Source organism: Chanos chanos, chromosome 3, assembly GCF_902362185.1.
Source record: "Chanos chanos chromosome 3, fChaCha1.1, whole genome shotgun sequence".
NCBI lineage: Eukaryota > Metazoa > Chordata > Actinopteri > Gonorynchiformes > Chanidae > Chanos > Chanos chanos.
The window spans coordinates 29,410,006-29,431,664 of NC_044497.1; the positions used below are offsets into that span (position 1 = coordinate 29,410,006).

The window sequence follows — 21,659 nt, forward strand, 5'->3', positions numbered from 1 at the left end:
ACCAAGCGCACACCAGGGGCAGGGGTGGTTGTCGGCTAGGGTACAGACATTGACATAGTCAAAGCGGAGGCATCTGCACTACGAGGGTCCTTCACACCTATTATCAGGTCATTGGTCCTTCTGGTGCCTTCCACCAATGATAGGATATCTATTCTATGTACCTCATGGCCTTTCTGTAGCAGCATCTCGACATCTTCCTCCAGAAACTCAGCTGAGGAAACAGAAAAGGGCAAACCGGGGGTTAATGTAAGGGTTACAGACACGTAAAAAGAACAAAACTCAAAGATAAACAGTAATTATATTGACTAAGAAGAGAGGACTGGAAACAAGAGGTCTATATTTCTACAGAAATCTGTGAAGGGCGTACTGAAAAGAGAGGAGAAACCTTGAATCTGTTGAGTTTAATAGGAAAAAAAAATACTTACAGTCCACCAGGAGTGTGTTAGTCTGCAAGACAGGGTGGAGTCTGCCATATGTCAAACTATCACTCAGGTTTTTGCGAGAGGACAAGACATTGACTAAAACCTGTAAAAGATTTTTTTCAGGGAAAATTTTGACTTAAATAATCCAACATATAAAGTAATCAGCAAGATTTAAACAGTGTCTTACTACTGTTTGTGAAGGGATTGGCTATGCAAGCACAGAACGGCACATTACTACGTTTCAGTTCTTAGATGCTTAGGTCTGTGTCATCTAACATATCTTATTTACTTAAAATTTTGAAAGATATGTTATCCTCAAGTTATTTGTGAGGCTCAGTAAGTTAAATAACATACATTATCCAATTTGCATAGCTCAATACATTCATTTACCAAAGTCCCTTTAGTACATAACTGATTTCTTTACTTGGTCAGATTAGAACCATTATGTGCTAATACTGGAACATATGTGGCATAGTTGATAACTCAGTGGTAATAAAAAGCACTGAGACACTACCTGAGTGATACCGCTAAGAGCTCTGTCACTATTTGAAGAACCAAGGGCAACGTAAGTGCCACACAGGCCCAAGGATGGTCTCACTGCTGTAGGCATTAGGAAAGAAAGTGGCCTCTTCCCAGGTTGGACACTGTTGTGCTGGAAGTGAAATAAAAGATGCAAAATAAGGCTCGCATACAGACAGACGCGTCATCCCTTAACAGAACACCATTGTTACTGATGCTATACTCACTACAGGAGAGGGTATTATTGGACAATGATGTCACTTATAAATGGTCAAATTGCCTTGTTTAATCATTAAACACAACAGAGCAATCAAGATGAAATATGTACATTGTGATGTTAAAGGCAATTTGAATAAGTACTGAAAAATGACCAAAACATGTGGAATTGACTTTTCATGCCGACATTTTCCATAATAAAAGCTGAAAGTGTAAAGAGTCATAAACATATTGATGGTCTGTGTTTTGTCATTGTCACTAAAGCAGGATGTAACAGACAAATAAAGGACAGGGCAGTTCTCATTGACAGCCGTAGTAGTACCGGATTGGGTGGGGTGGGCGCTTGGGTTTTGTTTGGCCAGGAGAAGTCAAGCATCTGGCTGTTTAAGAGGATTCCAGAGGGGGTAACAATCCTGCTTCCAAATGGACGGTTAAGAGAGCTGAGAAGGGTAAAACAAGTTCATTATTACTTGAACATTCCATGAGATTTATGCCAGGAAACAAAAAGTGCAAAACTTTTGTTTTGTTGGGGCTAAACATTACATTTAATTCAAGATCATGTAGTGGCCAACCACCAAGCTGCACATCACATAGACATGTCTAGATATTTCCATAGTTTTGCTCCAAAACATACTGGCAAAATTCTATTTAAATATCTAAATGTTTTACAGCGTTGGCTCTTTTGGCTCATTTTTGACAGCCTACCTCATAACAGATACGATGAAGTCATCTGGTCCCATGACCATGACTTGACTGGCCACTGCTCCTTCCTCCAGTGCGTATGCAGAGGCATAGTATCCCGCAGGCGAGGCGTGAGAGTCGTTGATCATTTGGCGATATGAGGCAGCCTGGGACTTACTGAAACACAAAGTCAGCAATTGATTAAAACCGATGAACAGATACTAATGGTATGGGAAAAAATGGCCAAAAGTTTCTGCTCTACACTGAGGTATTTACCTGAGCATCTGTGTCAATGCTTCAGAGAGCGATGGGTCATACATGGGATCTCCTAATCCACTGGCTAAAGCCAAAGCAATTTTCAGACTCTATCACAAAACCAATGAAGAAAAAAAAAACATGATCGCTTTATATTATTAACCTTAGCTTTAGAACCTGAAATTAAGGCAACATTCTCCAAAATTTGAACTTATATGGTTAACCTCTATGAATTTATTTTGCTTTACCAAATAAACATCACATTTCATACAATACTTTCATCTTTGTTCCATGGCTTCATTAAGATCCACGAGTGAGAGAAATTATACCTCAGCGATGGAGTGGAAGGTGCTATTCCTTTGCACCTGGCTGGTGATGTTGAAGCCCTCTAGGATGTTCAGTGCTGTGATGAGAGCAGCTCCGGCATGAGGAGGGGGTGCTGCCATGACTTGATGCCCTGTGATGGATAAGCTTGTCATATTAAATACTATATTACCAAGGATCACAAAAGTACAACTGATTTATAATTACAAGGGACAACTCTGAATAAAAGGGCCATGAATTGCAGAATGCTTAATATGAAAGCTACAACATGTGAACAAGTTGAACATTACAGACTTTGTCATTTTTTGCAAAGTTATAATACATGAACAGAGTTACAACAAGCTTGACTCAGCAGCATGTAGTAATTGTTCCATTAATATTATATTCATTCACATCACTTTTATCTGTTTGACAGTGAATCTCTGCTGTCCTGTAACAGTAACCAGTACTTACCCTGATAGAGGCTTTGCACTGGCTCTTGCAAAACTGTACTGTAGTTACTAAAATCTTCATCAGTGAGCACACCTCCACTGGCTTGGACCTGTTCAGAAGTACATTATTAGTACAGAAGTATCTATACCATAGGAGTTGCACACAGTATGTTTAACTAACTACTGGCAAATTTACTATTGTCATACACCACCTGTATGTACAAATACACTAATTATTTGCAGGTAACAAAACTTCTTTCGCAATCTAAACCTCATGCAAACATGGCCTATGGAAAAATCTACAGTACCACAGAGGCCATTTCCTGTGACAGGTTGCCACTGTAGAACTCAGAAACTCCATTAGCAGCAATTCTGTCCAAAATGGCCGCAAGATCAAGACGATGAGTGAACAAGCCTGACAGTGGAGCCTGGCCGTCTGGTAGGAACAGCTCTCGAAATGCCTCCGAAACATTCTGGTCCTTCACTTTGTTCAGTGCATCCGCTGAAAAAGTGAGAGCAAAGTCATTGTATGTGTTATGAGAACGCAGAGTAGTGAAAGCAAAACAGTAAAATGAATAGTGTTGTGCTGGTTTGCATGAGAATGAATACTCCTGATGCAGAATGGGAAACAGGTTTGGTGCGCACCCAGGTCGTGAGTCACATTGAATCCATTTCTAGCAACATCTGCTGCCATGGTAACAACTTCTTTCCAAGGCATTCTGAAAAACAGAACAGTAGTATCAGAGGAAAATCTTCTGGGAGACACAACCATTTACCAGTGTGAAATCAAGCATTTATATTTTCCACTCTGGCGATTAAAAAACACACCACACCTTTTCAGTATTTAGTTCATCAACATTCTTCTGAATAAAGGCAATTACGTGAGTACTTGAAACTACCATCATTGCACAAACAACTGTTATAATGCCAAAGTAACTGGTGCAAAATGACTTTGAAATGAACTCTGCTCCACTCCAGAAAATAGGAAATTTAGATTTGCATTGCATCTGTTTTTAGGACAGGCAGCCTCTGGAGGGGAGGCAGGAGGGTGTGATTCTCACTTTACCTTCCATAAAGCTGATGAGCCTGGTGTAATCCACTAACCATCCCTGGAACACCCACCAACAGGCCTGGCTGCAAGAATACACCAATACAGCATTGACAGACTCACTATTTGGCAGAATTCCATAATTCTGTACAGCATTTACCATATTCAGTGCTTTTTTGATCCAAGATTATTCTACAAAATTCTGTTACATCCCAGTATGGAGTATTTCAAATTATCATTTGAGTATCTAATACTTGTTTAAATGAATTGTTTGCCCAGGCTAGGCTAAAATATGAATATTCAAGGTGTGAGAATTAATTCTTGAATAGGGGTGGGTGATATGGTCAAAAATAATAACATGATTCTTTCAGGCTTTTTGGCCACTGAAATACTTTTCAAAATATTTGTCCCTGCACGTTTTATGGGCTAAAAGCTCGCCGCTTCTTCTCTGTGAGTTTTATGATTCTCTGTTGGTGACAATAGCTGATACAGGATTAAGAAACAAGAGATTGAACTGCCATATGTCAATAATATAATCTAAGAAGAAATGAACGTGAGAAAACATGCACAAATCTACACAAAACGGCCACGGAAATTACACTTATTACCTGTGTTTGCAGCATAAATTCAGTGAGATCACGACAGATCACTCCAATGGTATTTTGGGAGAGAACGATGATGATACTAAACTGATATCTAAAACTGGAGCGATCGTAGACGTATAACGAATTGAACTAAATTGAAATTAAATAACCTTGATGCTTTTCGTTATTATTCTTTAAAACAACTTATCACTTTGATAAAGAAAAAAGCGATGACTCTGAACTGCCTTCTCCGTCAGGGTTGTTGATGCTATTGTGTGACACTTTAATTTAGTGCAGCTGACGCTGCATATTTTTGTGTCTTACAGTTTTATTTCATGGCGAAGACGTAGCAAAACCATTTTTTTTGTTGTTTACATTTTGTCAGCATTTATCGTTTTACTGTCTGTATAGGTATTAAATTTCCAATGGGCAGCGCATGTCACCTATTTTTCGGAACTTTCTTCTTTCCAAAAATGTCTGATCATTATCACAAACAATAATAATTCGACAAGCTGTTGCTAGTTAATTCTCTTTCAGTATGCGGTAAAGAAAACTGCACCAAATCTTTACTAGTGTGTCATCTCTCGATGTAATATGTCACATCTTCCTTGCTAAATTTACTCCGAAATGAGGGAGGGTTTCTGACAATTTCTGGAATGAGACCGTCTCTCCTACCTTCTGCTCAAGACTAAACTGCAACATCTCTTCATGGATGGCAGCTGGTGCTGTTTCACGAAAGTCAATGACTCGACTCTCATTTTTACGTATGTCATGCACAAGCATCACTCCGCCCCTGTGAAGACAGAAAAAAAAGGTATTTTATCCTAACAAAACATTCCCATGTATTCCTATAATATTACTATATTATTCCTGTATTATTCCACATATTCCTATAATAAGTGATCTATTGATGGCTCTTGTGTAAACAGCCCACTCTATTTTGCAAGGCTCCTCAGCAGTCTATAGCTATGCTGTGTCTCTATCAAACAAAACGGTTTAATGATTTTAAGTATGCATTTTATCTGCGCTGACAACAGACTTCTTACCTACCCGCCAATGCCTGAAGAATGAGGGTGAATGATTCCAAGACAAAGGGCAGCTACAATGGCAGCATCCACACTGGAGCCCTGTTTTCCCAACACCTCAAACCCAAGAGATGTGCAGTGAGCCACATCTGTTACTACCGCACCCTGGTTAAAAATCTGCAGCAAAAAGCATGACGAAAGAGAAAGAACAAACTGTGAGGCTAACGAAAGAGAGGGAAAACAGACTTGAAACATGTATTAAATGCAGAAATCTAAAGGTGCCAGACTGGAGAACTTGGGATCTCATCCATACAAAACAAAGCTTGCTTCAAAGCGTCTTCAAATGGATGTACTGCATGCTATTACTGGTGGAACAGAAAAAACAATTGACTACATTTCTAAGCTGTTTTGCTCTCGTTTCCTTGAGAATGACACCTGAGGGTCTCCAAAGTAGATCTGCATTATGAGGGCCACGGTGACTCCTGTGGCAAAGGTCAGACAGGCTGTGATGATGACTGTGAGACCGTCCCTCTGGCAGCTGCAGTCATCAGCCAGCGGGTCACGGTGGGTCTCTCTAAGGGGTGATATGTCATGGCTGGCCAGGTCAGAAGCAGAGGAGGGTAACCTCTGCAGTCGTGCCGATTTCAAGAACAGGTCAGGGTCTAAAAACAGGGTGAGGTAAAAAAAAAAAAATAAAAAGGATAGAGGGACAATTAGTGTCCAAGTAGTGGACAGCAGGTGTAATAATGTAGTTTGACTAGGTAGAAACAAAAATGAGATGAAAAAAAAACCAAAACATGGGTGTTCTAGGCATATACTGACTGATTTCATTCTCTGCACCACCTGTGCAGTGGTCCCCTAACCAGTCTCTTATCTTGTAAAGAGGTACATTCAGACAGTTGCAAGACTGAAATATAATAGAACCTTTAAAAACATGTTCCTGTGGTAATCTTATTTATACAGTACTTCTGAATCAGTGCTCAGGACCTAAGAACATCTTGAAAGGACCGTGTGTGTTATTTAAAACATCTTGAAAGGACCACATGTGTGTGAAATTAGAACTCCCGAGACAAAATTTGGCCTCATCCCTTTCTAAAAGATCTCCACTTGTGTGTATATCTCATGCACAAGTTAACTCTACTTTGAGATGAATGCCTCAAATCAACCAAACCACATAACACCTATCTAACCCACACAAACCTCTTTCTTGTGGCATAACAACTTACTATATCACCGTTATAAATGGAGTGACACTATGCCTTTAAGTAAAAAAGAAATGTGCATCTGTTCCCCACTACTGTAAGAAAACAATTAATGTGTTTAATAGCTGATGCATTGTAATTTAGTGAGTACTGCTGTGTACCAACCAAACTGTTTGACTTTCAAGTTTATGCTGTGACTTCAGATCATTTTGATATATAAACAAGGTCAAACCCTTTGTCGTTTCGTCATTATAAAGTGACATTACCTGTGTCTTGCTCGCTAAGGAAATTATCATCATCCTTGCGCGACTTCAGAGTATTCTCTGCAGAAAGTACATCGTCCTCAGGAAGCCGGGGGAAGCTGGTGATGCTCATGTAATCCACCGGTGAGTAGGCACTACCCAACGTCGTCTCCTGGCTCGCATCCTTATCCACCATAGTGCCCGTCGAATATCCGGCCACGGCATCGGCAGTGGGCGTATACATGGTCAATGAACCTCCGTTCCGATCGATTTAGCAGAATATGGGCACAAAAATACCCCTTGGGTAGCATCAACAAAGAGAACCCTAAATGGCTATTTTAATATATTCTCGTCCAAATCACTGTCAACAAACTGCATTACTTGAAATGACGGTTGGCGTTACAACGTCATCGATTTAGTTCCACCAGGCTCGTAACCTGACATCGTCTTGACACATTTCAGATCCGTTCTGTGACCTGAAAATAAGAGAAAGATTACTTAAACGTATTAATTGCATCTCCCTGCCCCATTTTTACGAGTCAATGGTCCAAACATAAACGATTTTTCATTTAGGGTTCGTGCTCCTACCCGAAATAAAATGGGCAATGATTTACAGGTTACACCCACCATTGATGTAGGAGAGCAGATTTAATTAGCTGGCTACATCAGTGGTAGTCGAACAGACTCATACTGAACACCGGCCTCTCCCCAACCTGGACAGAATCTAACGCAAGCTAAATTCGCTTAAACAGATCAGTATTGGTCACGTTTCCACGCACATGATGGTGTGCAGCTAAATTGTTCTGACGAACATGGAGCTGCAACATTAAATTGACACCGTCATGACGCATCTATAGGCTCTGTACAACAACTTGTATCGACTGCCTTGTATAATTTGTAGTTTCCAAAATACAGAGACTCGAGACGAAAACCTAATAGCAGGACAAATCGCTTCGAACCTTCACTCACTGTCTGCTGTGAAGGCGCTCAGATCGTCGATGGATCCTAAATATCATAGGCTGCAGAGGAAAAATACTAAAGATCAGCTGACATCATTACTGAAACGCCACTAACTTAAAGATACAGGTCTCGCGGCACCTTGCATCCAGAGCCTGTTTCTCTGCGACCTTCTCACGACTAAAAGATTATTAAAGTCTCTTATTGAGTGTCCTTATCATTGTCTGGCAACACGCTAGGACGAAGGTAAAGAAAATAATATTAATAGAGCTTTAAAGAGAACGGAAGCAGTGCGATTGGGCTCACCTGTTAAACCACAAACGAACAGAGTGCGTTCGGCTTAGACATTTGATCTCGTGGAATCTACTGCACCTTTCGTTTAGTTGTCAGAAAATATCCTGAGGTGGCAGAGCAAGTTTTGCTATAGAAATGTCCACGTGATTTTAGAATCAGCTCAAATTTCTATTGTCAGTCACTAAGCAGTAGTATTTGACACACCTTTAAATAGCTCTGTACTTCTTGTTTGCAAAATGATCAAAATGCATCCCCCCCTGTTAACCTGCCACGCCCCTATATACTCTACTGTCAGTGACCATTGGGCCACCCCCCCATTAGAAAATAACAAATCACCTACTACATGATACCATATCCATTCAGTTCAATTTACTTATGGTGCTTTTTATAGTGGACATTGTCTCAAAGCAGCTTTAAAGGACACCTGGCCTGAGGTCAGTGATCAAGCCCAAGGTGAAAGTGGCACAGAGAAATTCCTTTAGCTTAAATAACCTTGAGAAGAACCTTTTAAGACTTCAGAGGGTGAACTCATCCTCCTCTGCTTGGGAGCAGAATAGTTAGTATACTGAATGTCACCAAATCTATTAGAAATGACAGAATATCTAGAGGGCATGAGATGCAATGTTTTAATTCAGTTCTGCTAAGTGACTTGGCTTATCAAGTCATGTCCTAGCATATAAATAATGACACAAAGAGATTCAGGCTTTATCCTGAGTGTTTATTGTTTTGTCTTGTTTTTTTTTTGTTTGTTTGCTTGTTTCTTTCTTTTTTTCTGGTACCTGCATTTCTGAATGGATGCTGGAACCCCATCCTGGTCTTTTGCATAGGTCTCTACTACTCATGGACAAATGTCCATTTTGGGGATGGAAAAGTCAGTACATCACAAAAAACCATGCAGAAAAGTGAAAGGCACAATCACCATAGATATCAGATACACCAATCATTTTTTATATATTTATATGTATTTTTTTTGGTGGAGGTGTACTTGTGGAGGAGATACCAACAATAAGGTAAACCCCTATATTTCAGAAGCTGCCTTAGTTTCAGGGCACAAAGCAAATGGATAAACAAGTTCCCTCTTTGACAGTCCACCCCCTTGTTTTTGACAATACACTAAGTGAATTACTGTTCCTAATAACAATATGGGGAAAATACACGCATTTATAAATATGTTTTTCTGTTTGTTTGTTTTCTTTTTCTGTTTCCCGTCTTTATATATTTTAAATTAAGACCCCTCTTCCCTGACCCTTTTGTGTCACATCACACTTACAACTCACTCTTATGCTAAGCCCACATTCCCCAGAAGCTTAGTAAATACCATTCTAACCCCACACATCTCAAAGGCATACACCAAAAAAAAAAAACCCCAGCAAGGAACAACATGGTGGCCTGAGGCCAAGGTTAATGTAAGAAGAACAAAAAAAAAGAAAATAGACCAGTTAATGATGTAACAGTGGTGGATCCCCTGAGTGGGTGACAAATGCACATGATTGGATGTCATTAAATTTCCATAACAACTGACCCCTGCTCTTTCTCAATACCTGCCCCTGTACCCTGAAATCATTTCCATCGCATTAGTTAAAAGTGCTACCACAGAGGCACTGTAAACAGGAGGAATTCCGAAACCCTCCAAGGGATACAAGGTTACAGACTACAGAGAAGTAAAGTAAATTGTCAGATTATTACAAACCACAGAGATCCACCACTGACATTCACACACTGCATCTCCTAAAACTAAAATACAGAGATCGATCTGGGATTAACAGAGATACAATCACTTTCAAAGGAAAAAAAAACAAAGAAAAAATCCATATAAATATATTAGAATCCATTATTATATTTATATATTGATTTCTATTAATTTTAGCTGTTCTCTATATATATATATATAATATATATGTAATTAAGAATTTTGGAGATGTATGATTGAAAATAGACTTGGAAACCCTGGTTTCTGATTAAACAAGGAGAATGATAATTTAAACTTTTAAGATTTAAACATGTTGCATGCAGGTGTCATTTTAAAAACAAACCTCTAAAAGTTAAATCTTACCCTCAAGTTCTTTCCCCTCAGCTGATATACAGACATTCTTTTGTATCTCCCTGATCTCCATTGAGAGCAATATTTAATTAACAATGTGTGAGGTCACTTCATGCCATACCCAGTAGGGGGAAGTGTGTACAAAGGATCTCAAGTGACTCACAGGACATAGCTTTTTTTTTTTTTTTTTTTTTTTTTTGCAGTTGGAGAAAAAAAATTCTCTGAGCAGTAAATGATGACAGTACGAGTGCGCAGAACATTGACATTACACTATGAGGAGCTGTGCATTATTTACATCTAAGTGAAAACTTATTTTAAATAGTTGTAATTATTTTTTTTTCTCTTTTTATTCAAGTCGTGCATGTCTGCTTACCCTTCTCATTCAAAACACCTTACTGTTTAATTAGAAACAAACTAGCAAAAACAGCACTCTGCACACAGCTAAAACCTTGATTCACAAAAAAAAGTAAGACAGTGCAAACTTACATCCAAGTCTCAAAAATGTACAAATCTTAGTATATATTCATATACTTCAGCACCATAGTTCATCTAATCATTAATGAATATACATGTAAGCTAGATCACAACATAGATGACACTGTTACGTACATTTTGCTGTGCTAACAAAATAACACTGAGAGAGTTGGAGGAGAGAAGATCTCAGGGTTGACTTGCATGGGCGGTGGCAGTTGGGAGGGGAGAGATGGGAGGGCTGTTATTCCCTCTCTCAACCCTTCTACAAAAACACTTACCCTGCAAACACCATAGCACAATAAGATTGGCTTTAGCACACATTTACACACAGAAGTTTTCTGTGAGGTTGTCACTCATATTTTGAATAGAAATGATGACTGTAAAATAATAACGATGTCGAGAAACATGGTACAGTGACAGACTGCTGTTGTTGCTTTATAATGAACGACAGTGGATATGGAGGCAGGTAAACTTTGCTTGCTCTCTCCCTCTCTCCCCCTCTCCGGACTGGTATTTGGGCCACAAAAGTCACATTAATTCAGATGTACTCAGCTGAACTCCAGATATCGATCAATATTCTCTCGTGTTACTATCAGTGTCTTACTAATAAAAGGCTTTCCATGGGGAATGCATGTTGACTGGTATTAATGGGATAAACAGAATAGGAGTCAAAGGTCTCCTTGGATCTACTGTAGCAGCAAATGATCCAAGGTAAAACAAAACGTAATAAAGAGTCACTCTCTATACTGTCACACACTTTCTGAAACCAACCATACCTGGTAACCCATAGCAACGTCCATATGTTTCTTAAATGTATCAGTAATATACTGTCTCAGATATATCAACGACCCTAGATGATTGATTTGTTAAGACATTCATTAACGATACATGATATAACATTTGTACATTGAAAACAAGAACTAAACTTTAATGTGTGAATCTCACCATGCTAGACTTTTACGTGGCACATTCTTGTCAGAAGACAGATCTTATGCTTTGTGTTACAGATAAGCACAACAATCAATTTCTGCCTAGTCACTGTGACCACTGCTTAACTGTTTGTCTTCATGAAATGGTATGAAACATAGGGACTGGTTGCTCAGAGGGTTACACTATATACTTAACTTTTTCCCCTCTGAATCTCCGACAAGTCTTTCTCTCAGCAAACCCTGGAGGACCTCTTTAACCTGTTTTATTCTTGCCCTCACCTTCCTCTACTTGCTTTTTTTCTATCCATTGTGTTGCTAAAATGGACCTTGGCCATGTCACTGGAGCTTAGATAACATTTCTTTGTTCCTCAGTTACCAGGCCTATGTGATGTATCCTTCCAGAACCTGGGGAACAAGTGACATGACGCATCCCACAACACATTTTCACAGTATTCCCCTCAGTTTTTCAAATTAAAATAAAAAGAGGAAACATTAAACCCCTCTTTTCCAAAACAAACATGAAAGCAAATAAAGGAAATGAGAATTCACCAGAGACTCCTATAACTGTCAAGTAATATTACACTCCATAATGACTAATCTTCCTGCCCATATGACAGAGCACAGAGATGAGCATATCCCCACGGAAAGCCTCGCTGGCTTGAATTCTTGACTTTTAATTCCACCTCAACATGCAAATTAGTTTTGGAATTGAGAAAAGAAAGGTCACAGAGAGGGCTTAACAAGAGTAAAACGGTGATAGCTAGTGGGTTCTGTAATACAGCCAGGAGCAAGAATGAGAGAGAAAGACCTTATCAAAAAACAAAACAAAAAAACAGTTGAAGAACTCTAGCCAAAACAAGTGACATGTTTTGTACTTAATGGATTTTTCCAACTAGCACAAATAAATTTTAAAACTTTATGGACAGGTAAAGAGAAGAAGGAAACTAGAAGCACTAAAGCCAAAAAAAAAGACTTGTTGAAAAATACAGACGTGTAGGTGATGGGATATCTAAATATTTTGTAGTATAGGGTGAAGTGTAATAATGCCCATGGTGTTGACGGCAGCCTCTCCTAGCACCTCAGTGGCAGAAGCTGCGCTGGCACGGCTGGTGCAGGAAGGAGTTGCGGGCATGGGCCACATGCCGAGGGACCTGCTCTCGGACACGGTTCTGGCGCTGAATGCGTTTACGGCCCAGGTTGCGACGCTCAGCGCGGGCTTTGGCCCGTTGGACGCGGGACACTTGAGTAACTTTGACCAAGGCTCCTGCCTGAGAGGCTGCTCCTCGAGCAATGCGTGGAGGCAGAGTGCTCCTGACCACAGGGGGCGCTGCTGAGTCAGACATCTTACTGTGAAATTGAAAGAAAAAACAACAAAGATTAAAATGAGGAGAAACCAGGCACAAGAATGTGAGAGATTTAGGATAACAGAAATTAGAGATAACTATGAAAAGAGATAGTAGTGAAAACAGAGATACCAGCATAGCAACCTACCTCACGCTGCCAGCCAGACTGGCCACACTCTCCTCCACCATGGACAGGTTGCCGGGGGAGACGTAGACAGACATGCTTGGGTGTTCGATGAGCAGGTCCTCCATGGGGCTGGTCTCGGCTGTGGCGCCTTCTGCAGTGAAACAGGGGGGAGGGGTGATAAACCAGCTCTCGTCCATGCTGCAGCGCTCCAGCCCACCGCTGCTGCAGTCACTCCGGGAGCCCGGGGACACAGGGACAGAGCCCCTAGGGCAGTGGGTGGGGCTGGAACGCACATGCACACCTACTGACTCAGAAAGAGAAGGAGGGGTTGGGCGAAGGGAAGGGCAGGAGGACGGGGAGGGAGGAAATGCCGCTTGTGCCCTGCCCCCTCTAGTCCTGCGGCTTTTGCATGGTGGTGGGGTGGGGACACAGGTCTGAGAGGGTGTGTATGTCTTATGTTCTGACTCCACCCTCTGACACTCACTGTGGGGAAGGGACTGTGCTATTGAGGGCACCTCTACCCCATCCTCTCCTAACATCACACAATCACCATTCCCTGGCACACAGCAGTAGTAAAGAGGAGGAATTATCAGGGTAAAAGAGTAACGGAGAGGAGGAAAAAGGGGGCAAGTGGGATAATAGTGAATGAAGCCATGCATGTATGGGGTTGCAGTAAAGGATGAGGACACATAAACCAGTGTGAGAAGATTTAAGTCAAATTAGGGGAGATGGGAGAGGGTAAAGAAACAACACAAAACATAGAAATAGAAATACCGCCATTAGTTCCTTTGAACCTCAGTACGTTGCAATCACCCAAATCAATATCATTGAATGTTCTGTGAACATTTTTGGTGTGTCTTTATGACTCTTAATTTGGAGAGGATTGGCATGTAAGGCATACACACTGTACACTCAACACAACAACATTGATACACACCTGTAGTCACACATACCCCCCATATATCCTGCTTCTAAATACAAAAACCTTCCACCCAACCCAAAATGCCTCCAACAGTGTTTCAATTCTGTACACTTCCTACACTGGACTTCCGACACTGACAAAACCCAGACCCCTGAATCCACACGGCCAAGACACTCACCAGGGAGATTGACCAGGAGCCATCCCTCCTCGTCAGCTTCAGTCACACAGGGCTTGGGTCCCTTCAGTTCAGCTGATGCTTCCTCCTCTTCTCCAAAGAAGAAGCTGCTTAGTCGTTGGAACATAGTTACGCTGGAGGGTGAAGTCAAGGGTCACAGAGCAGATCTGAAGACTTGTTTCTGTGGGAGAGCTGCCTTCGAATTTTACTTTAAAAGCCTGAAAAATGTGTTTAACTCTCCAGCTATCTAAGATTTATTTGTGTTGTTGCTCTTGATTTTTGTTGACCTGACAGGTCGGGAGTTGTGAGCACGGTGTATTGGCCTTTTTCTTCAAGCCCTTGTTTCCAAGGAAATCTCAGATGAGTCCACGGGCTCTGGGAGTGCAATTTTAAGGTTTTTCTTGGTATTGATACAAAGGCCTGTTTGAGACAAAAAGAAAAAAGGAGAGAGGGAAGTGTCACTTAGAGTATATATATATATTTTTTTATCTTTGTTTTTGTTGTTGTTGTTGCATATTTGTTACAGATAGAAACCGAACTTCTTTGTATAAACTGAATAATTTTTTACAGAATATCTTGACAAAAATAATGCATAATTTCTGGTTCTGTGCAATATGCACAACACAATATTTGCATGCTAAATTTGCATGAGCTTTCCCACTGTGAAAAAAGAAGTCATGACTTATTATGAAAAAGAAATACTGTCAGTCCTGTTCTTAGATGGTGCAGTTCCAAGGCTAATTTGACTAGATCTGTCTAATCAGTGTGCTTTTTTCATCATCAGTGATTCCTCAGGCTAAAAAGTAACTGAGAATAGAGCAATTCTAAAGAATGAACAATAACTTGTTCCACAGAGAATTTCTAATCTTATCTTACCTCAGCTCATATAGTCTATACATGCCCCTGTCACTACGATACTAATGAGGAGCGCTATCAGACTAGACAAACAGGAGCTCCAAAAATATAGCAGTGAAGTGAAGTCCTGCATATCTGCACAAAGGGTCAGACTCAGATAACTATGCCTATTGTTAACAGCCCATCTGTTGACCAAGAGCTGAGCAGAGGTGGGAGGCAGCTAATAGCCATAACTGAAGTCACATAGTCTCAATCCTCAAGAAAAAAAAAAAAAAAAAAAAAAGGTCAGTGGAGGAGTCTGCTCAAGAACAATACCTCCAGACACCGCCCACCCCACTTTTAAAAAAAAAGAAGGACCAATCAGAGGAGGCGCTGCCCTACGACAGAGGGTTTCTCTTTCTCCAAAGGTCCAGGTGGCTGACCCAGGCAGGCAGTATGTTAGCCAAAGAAAATGCAAATAAATAATGCAATCACACAGACTCCAGCACGGACACACAAATTGGCAACGATACGCAATTAAAATAAACATTACCCAGCCCAAAGCATAGATATTATCCTGAACATGCTGTGTTAAGATATATCATAAAATATTGATAAACAGCAGTTACAATGAAACTGACACAGTGTAAGATAGAAGCAGATGATGTATGCTCTCTCTTTACATGAGCACCAGAGTATCATGAGTAGAGCCCCCTTAAGAAGCAGAAAAATAATTATACTTAATGATTAGTGCACTTTGAACATTAACAGTACAACTGCATGGGTTTGTTTAGGAATAGAGTCATATTTTGTGCTCTGTAGTAAGTGATGATTAACTGGCAATTACCCATGCAGATACATAAGTAATAAAAGATATTAATATGTAGTTAGTGGTATTGATGGACTGGTTTGATGCTAGAAATGAGGTAATGTAGAGATGATATTTTCTAATGTAGCCTGTAACCATCCACTGTTTAGTCAGTTTTTAAGATTTTAAGTTCTTTGAAGTGAAATGTCCTGGAATGTCTCCTCTATGGGAACACCTTGAAATTGTCTACCACAGGGGTTAAACAAATAAAAGTATCCATGACAACAGACAATCCTTTTCTCATGCCAGTGGCTAGAAAACAGTTTGTTTATCATGTGATAGTATTCCCCCAGTGGAACAAAGCCTTCTTTTGTCTCAGAAGAGTGCTGCTCCCATATAAACTCTTCATTGACCTTCACAGGTCAGGGCCAACAGTTACATCCAAAGAATGAGTGTTAAATGCCAAAACTTGAAAGCAAATTGACCTCTGCAATTTCATTTCATCATTTTAATTACGCTGATGGTAGTGCTCATACATTCATTGTGAGCTCTTAAGTTTCAAAGAGAGATTGTCAGTGATGCGAAACCAAGAAAAGGAGAGACATGTAAACTCAAATGTTAGATTGTTGAAGGATAAATAACTTAGGCAAGCCTACATACAGTAAAGCAGAGCTATATCCTTCTTTTGAAATGTCTATCAAATTTATCTCACTCTTTCAACTTCTGCTTTGTTACCTACCCACCCACCCACCCACACATACACACACACACACACACACACACACACACACACACACACACACACACACAAATACTCTCAGAGTCAGTGCAAAACAAAAACACATACACTCCTGTGGACACTGAATTGAGCCGCACCGGAAAGCACAACAGCTGTAAAGAGCGGAAACAGAAATGGACAAGGAAGTCAGAAATTCGGCCCGATTAAAAAAAAGAACTGTAAATATCAGCCAAGTCTAATCAATTCAAATTATTAAATGTGGGAGGAGATTGAAATAGGCGGTGGGTGGACCTTTGGAACAAAACAGATTTTGTATGCGCTTGTGACGATAACCACTGACGTAACTGCTGTTGTTGGTAGACCCGCCTACCGGAGTCTAGTGGACGGGAGGAAAAACGACAAAGAGAAAAACAGGACGCCTAGACAAGAATACTATACAATTTTAAAACATAAAGGTTCGAACAGACCTGATCAACGATCAAGTACCAGTTTTAAAACAAGAATAGTTAACACGGCAAATATTAGTGTTCCTTATGTAATAAATGACCGTGCCTGAAACCGACGAAAAATACTGCAGCTCGTTGGTACCAAATTGAGCGATTGGCCAAATAGCGTTTGAAATACATGAGAACGAAAAATGCCTTCAGAATTAGAGGCTGACGTTGGCAGAGCACACGGATAATAACTGCTGTGCCTCTGAAAAGCAGCGGGTTACCTTGAATTAATCGAGCTGAACGTCCATTGGCAGTGCAAAGGGTCAGAGCAATGACAGTTCGGATCAACGGTATTACCGTTGACCTGATCATGCATCCATGCTCATAAACATAAAGAATGCAAAATAATTTACAACCAGTCAACGAACAGAATATCTTTACTGTTATCGGGAACATATAGCGACCATAGATACCTTCTACTTCTATAAACAAAACATGAATTCGATGGATATCCCTGCTCATAACGACTCAGTCAAGTTCCCAATCCTCCCATTTGCCAGACATTGTATTATTAAGTCAGCGAAGTATTATAGTCTATTTTACCCTGCTAAAATGTGTAGGGTAAGGATATAGAGGAGAACCGAATGGCACTCCACTGCAATGACGAAACCAGGATAATAATGATGACCTATAAAAGGAATGTCGATGCGTAATAATCGTCAACTTAATGAAATACTGCTCGACAAAGCCATTTATGGTTCTTTAGAGGTGATCTCCAGCAAACAGCAATTCTTCCTCTTGTATAACGTCTACTTGCCGGAAAGGTAGCTAGAACCGGAGGCGCAAAGAATCAGTTTCATCAGCTATACACTTTGTTGATATAACCTGCCGTATCACAGATCTCTAGCACGGTTTTCATCGAGTTACACAAAGACACAGTTCAGTAGGTTTGATGTCTTACCTGCCTTTGCAAAATGTTTCAAGTTGTAAACGTGATGAACAAACACAGTAAAAACGTCAATAAATCTTAAAGCATAGCTTTAGGTACCCTTTATATGAGGTAGTTATTGCACAAAATTAGAAAATAAAAAAGGCTTTCTTCTTAGAAGAAGTGCTCCATGTAAAATTTAAAATTACACGATGTTTTAGATCGCGATAACTGCAGTTTCTACTGTTTTTTCTTCCTGCAGATATTTTCTGGTGTTATTGCTGCGCCCAGCTGATCCTTGGATCAGAATATAGAACGTACAAAACAGCTGATTGTGAGATCACAACAGTCGTAGTCACGCCTTTCCACGCCCACCTCATTATTCAAAACCAATCAGAATCTTACACAAGCTCTAAACCGAGCCTTAAGAACAGAGTGGGGGGTAGGGAGGACAGTATGAACCTGTTCGGTGAAAAGTGTTACGTCAAACATCACAACAAACTTAGACGTTGATTTCTATCAATCATCAAAGATTCATTGGTATGTCTAACATTCTTGTCAAAAATATCACAAACACAAACATTTTTGCATCACAATGCCTGCCTGTACAGTCTAAAAAAATCTTTTGTTGTCCCCTGGAGCACTGAAACTTAAGTTAGAACACATTGGCCTCCCTAACACATTTGAAGCCTTTATTCAAGTACATGTTTAAATTCACAATGATACTATGTTTCCTGATGAAAATGACTTCTCTGTAATGTGATATGAATTAAGACCTTGGGAAGCCCTGGTTTGGAATCTGTTGATTAATCTTTTGTCCCAGTCAGCAAAGCAAAACAAACCAAACAGCAGCCCAATACTAATACATAATACATGTAGTAACATAACTGTAAATGAAAAAATATCATAAAAGAAGAATAAAAAGTGCAATTCTCATAAAACAGCTCAGCTCAGTATTTTCATATTTATTATATCTTGCATGAGTACAATATAACTCTAGTTTGATCTCCAAGGTATCTTTCTGGATTGTGAAAGTCCAGACTCTAATCAGATGTGAACAAGAAAAGTTATTTAAAAACTGCTAAGGTTAAATATGTTGTGTCTCTTTAAACTGTTTGTAAATATTGCCTGTCCCCTCCCCCTCCACATTTCTGTGTGGCATTTTTCAAAATGGAGGAGTTTAGATCGCCACTAAGGTCAGAATGGTCCAATCAGATAAGTCTGGCTTGAATGCAGCATTTCAGCAGCCAATGAGATTTTGAAGCAGCTTAAAGCCCTTGGTGGTCCAGTTTAGCCCCTTATCAGACCATCATGTTCTGGAGTTGCTATTCTGAAAACACACAATTGGTTGTGCAAGTGCATTTAAGAGTTTTTATAAGTATATATAATTTCATGTGAGTTCATGTTGTGAGTGGAAAATATTCATCTGGAATTGCTGTTGGGGAAGGCATGACATTGGAGTGATACAGTCATACACTGCATGACACTTGTTAATGACCATAATTAAAACTGTGTCATAAAGTACGAATGCAAAAGTGTAATTTGGGAGAGTACAAGGTGAGAGCCGTTGCAAGGACTCTTTGGTTAATCATTAAATTTTGCTGTGCAGTTAAGAGTTCATGAAGGTGTGAGCACAGGTGGCTCTTGGTGAAGAAAATTTCTCACTTCTAGTATAGATGGTTGTACGTGGTCATTTTTCCACTGACTGCTTCACAGAATGTTCACTGTCACAAACACCTGGATGAGCCTAGTGGGAAACCCAGCCTCCCCATCTCTATCCCGTGTTAACCTGCCATCCTCCTGTATACTTTATGGAGTAGTGTCAGTGACCACTGAGCCATCTCCACTGTTGGCCTTTGGCCATACCTCCCTTAAAAAATAACAAATCGCCTACTGGTTAAAGCTAATTACCGGCTCCATGGTCAAATCTAGCTTTAGGTCGATAGTGAGTGAGTGTAAATCATCAGTTAACTGTGTTGAAGCCATTGCGTTGCTTTATGGTAAATGTAGCACATAAAGATAATCATCACAAGTTGATTTTATTGCTTATCACACATACAGTTCATTTTCACCTTGAAAAATAATATAATGTGCCAAGTGTCAGTTTCAATTTCAGGTAATGTACTTTAAGAAACCATTCAGCTGACAGATGGGATATCTCCAAAAAAAAACTTGTTTTCATGACCTTCAAATATTAATGTCTGTGTGACTTATTTGTCAGTGGGAGTGTATAGGAGTGTTTCTATGTCTCTGTCTGTTTTCAGTCTGTTTTCAACACAGCGCGACAAGCCCTACTAAACAGGTTGTCATCCGTATCGACAGCTGGGGCACGCCCTCGTCTTCCCTTAGAATGTTACATCATAATGCAAATACACCTGACAGCACGACGACTGAGCCTGATGTTAGTGGAATGTGATACGAGGATGTAAGCCAATGGCAAATGCTGAAACCTATACTGTTACCAGGTGCCACACAATACTTGTCTCTCATGTCTGTCTTCCCATTCCCTGACTGACCTAGGTGGTCGTGTAAACATTAAAACTTGACTGAAGCCTTTGAAGCTGTAATTTTCTCACATAACTCCCATGTCACACAAAAATGCACAAGGTGCATCCAATCTCATCTTTCCATACTTTCCAAACTTTACATACTACAAAACTTATTTAACAACCAATTAGCAGCCCATTGACAAAATTGGTTTATGACACTTGATTAGGAAAACAAGTATGAAAAAAAAGAAATTATTTGTAAAGGCCATAAAAGTGTACAGCTATTTGGTTGGACCTGTTTTTTTGTTTTTTTTTTACCTAAAATATTTGTTTTATTTTGTGACTTCTCCTACTCCAGCAGGCTGAGAGAAATGCCTAAGAGTATGTAGGCATGTACCTGGGAAGAAAAGGGGGGGGGGGGGGGGGGGGGGGAGTGGTGGAAAGTAGGGGAAAGGTCACGTGTTACGCTGGGATTGTTATCAGCAGTTTGAGCACAGCTGATTTGTGCAGTCACGCATGATCTCTGTTTTCTTTGACCTCAGGAGGAGGAACCAAGAGACGATTCCTGCAGGGAATGCTGGTCCTTGTAGTACAAAACCATAAAGCTGGTCTCTGGTCAGACACAGATTAAATGAGACTCTTTGAGGTCATTCAGGTTTACATAGTAGTTTGCTCTATCACGAATGAAAACATTTCTTGTTTATCACAATCCGTGATGTAAAGGTCTGATAAAATGTAACTAAAATATAAAAGGGAAGAAGATATTGAAATTGACACACGATCAAATGGCACACATGTCTGACCTTTATCCTGCCCTTGGTTTGACATCACACCTAAAATCCTTCCTGATCTTTTCTGGCTTTCTCAATAAACAAAGATTAAAAATAGATTTATCAGTGGACACACTTGTACCAATCTCAAACATTTCCAGATGTTTCATGATTCATGTAGTGACGAGGAACTTTTTGGCACTAATTGATAACATAATAAATTCAAGCCAGTAAAGGAACAGGATTGTTTTTCTGTGTTATTTTTCACACCTTCACACACACACTCTTGGGGAGAGGCCATTGTTTCTTTCTTTTGATGCAAAGCTCTTGTTTTTAATTGTCCCATATGAGGACATCTAGTATGTAAGGACATCTAGTTACTCATCTGCTGTTCTCATTTTTTTTCTCTCAGTGGTTTGGTCTGTGTGGTTAGCTCTTGCATTTAT

The 21,659-nt window shown here is 40.0% G+C and overlaps 2 protein-coding genes across 4 annotated transcripts; both read right to left on the reverse strand.

Annotated features, from left to right (window-relative positions):
* Positions 1-35: 35 nt before the first annotated feature.
* On the reverse strand, positions 36-7,193 carry ggt7 (gamma-glutamyltransferase 7). Its single transcript, XM_030769997.1, has 15 exons — positions 6,974-7,193; positions 5,941-6,167; positions 5,531-5,682; positions 5,156-5,273; positions 3,915-3,982; positions 3,494-3,567; positions 3,157-3,350; positions 2,871-2,958; positions 2,423-2,550; positions 2,115-2,203; positions 1,863-2,015; positions 1,480-1,597; positions 937-1,074; positions 426-525; positions 36-211 (listed from the first exon to the last, which is right to left on the reverse strand). Exons 1-15 carry the CDS (start codon positions 7,191-7,193, stop codon positions 36-38), a joined length of 2,043 nt encoding a protein of 680 aa, XP_030625857.1.
* A 2,926-nt stretch (positions 7,194-10,119) lies between these two features.
* tp53inp2b (tumor protein p53 inducible nuclear protein 2b) lies at positions 10,120-18,246 on the reverse strand. 3 transcript variants are annotated; one of them, XM_030767421.1, is made up of 4 exons: positions 17,988-18,246; positions 14,215-14,631; positions 13,136-13,265; positions 10,120-12,991 (listed from the first exon to the last, which is right to left on the reverse strand). In XM_030767421.1, exons 2-4 carry the CDS (start codon positions 14,336-14,338, stop codon positions 12,724-12,726), a joined length of 522 nt encoding a protein of 173 aa, XP_030623281.1. In that variant the 5' UTR covers positions 14,339-14,631; positions 17,988-18,246; the 3' UTR covers positions 10,120-12,723. The 3 variants fall into 3 exon arrangements, with proteins under 3 accessions (XP_030623281.1, XP_030623279.1, XP_030623278.1); XM_030767419.1 differs by having other exon boundaries at positions 13,136-13,646; XM_030767418.1 differs by having other exon boundaries at positions 13,136-13,670.
* Between the last annotated feature and the right edge of the window lie 3,413 nt (positions 18,247-21,659).

What these genes read in the sequence shown, in the direction of transcription:
- tp53inp2b (XM_030767418.1), bottom strand. Translation starts at nt 14,338, where the DNA reads ATGTTCCAACGACTAAGCAGCTTCTTCTTTGGAGAAGAGGAGGAAGCA. An exon ending in GCTCCTGGTCAATCTCCCTG is followed by an intron (nt 13,671 to 14,214) that starts GTGAGTGTCTTG and finishes GCTGTGTGCCAG; the next exon opens with GGAATGGTGATTGTGTGATG. An exon ending in AGTCTGGCTGGCAGCGTGAG is followed by an intron (nt 12,992 to 13,135) that starts GTAGGTTGCTAT and finishes TCAATTTCACAG; the next exon opens with TAAGATGTCTGACTCAGCAG.
- ggt7 (XM_030769997.1), bottom strand. Translation starts at nt 7,193, where the DNA reads ATGTATACGCCCACTGCCGATGCCGTGGCCGGATATTCGACGGGCACT. An exon ending in CATTCTTCAGGCATTGGCGG is followed by an intron (nt 5,274 to 5,530) that starts GTAGGTAAGAAG and finishes CTGTCTTCACAG; the next exon opens with GGGCGGAGTGATGCTTGTGC. An exon ending in CGCCCACCCCACCCAATCCG is followed by an intron (nt 1,075 to 1,479) that starts GTACTACTACGG and finishes TTTCACTTCCAG; the next exon opens with CACAACAGTGTCCAACCTGG.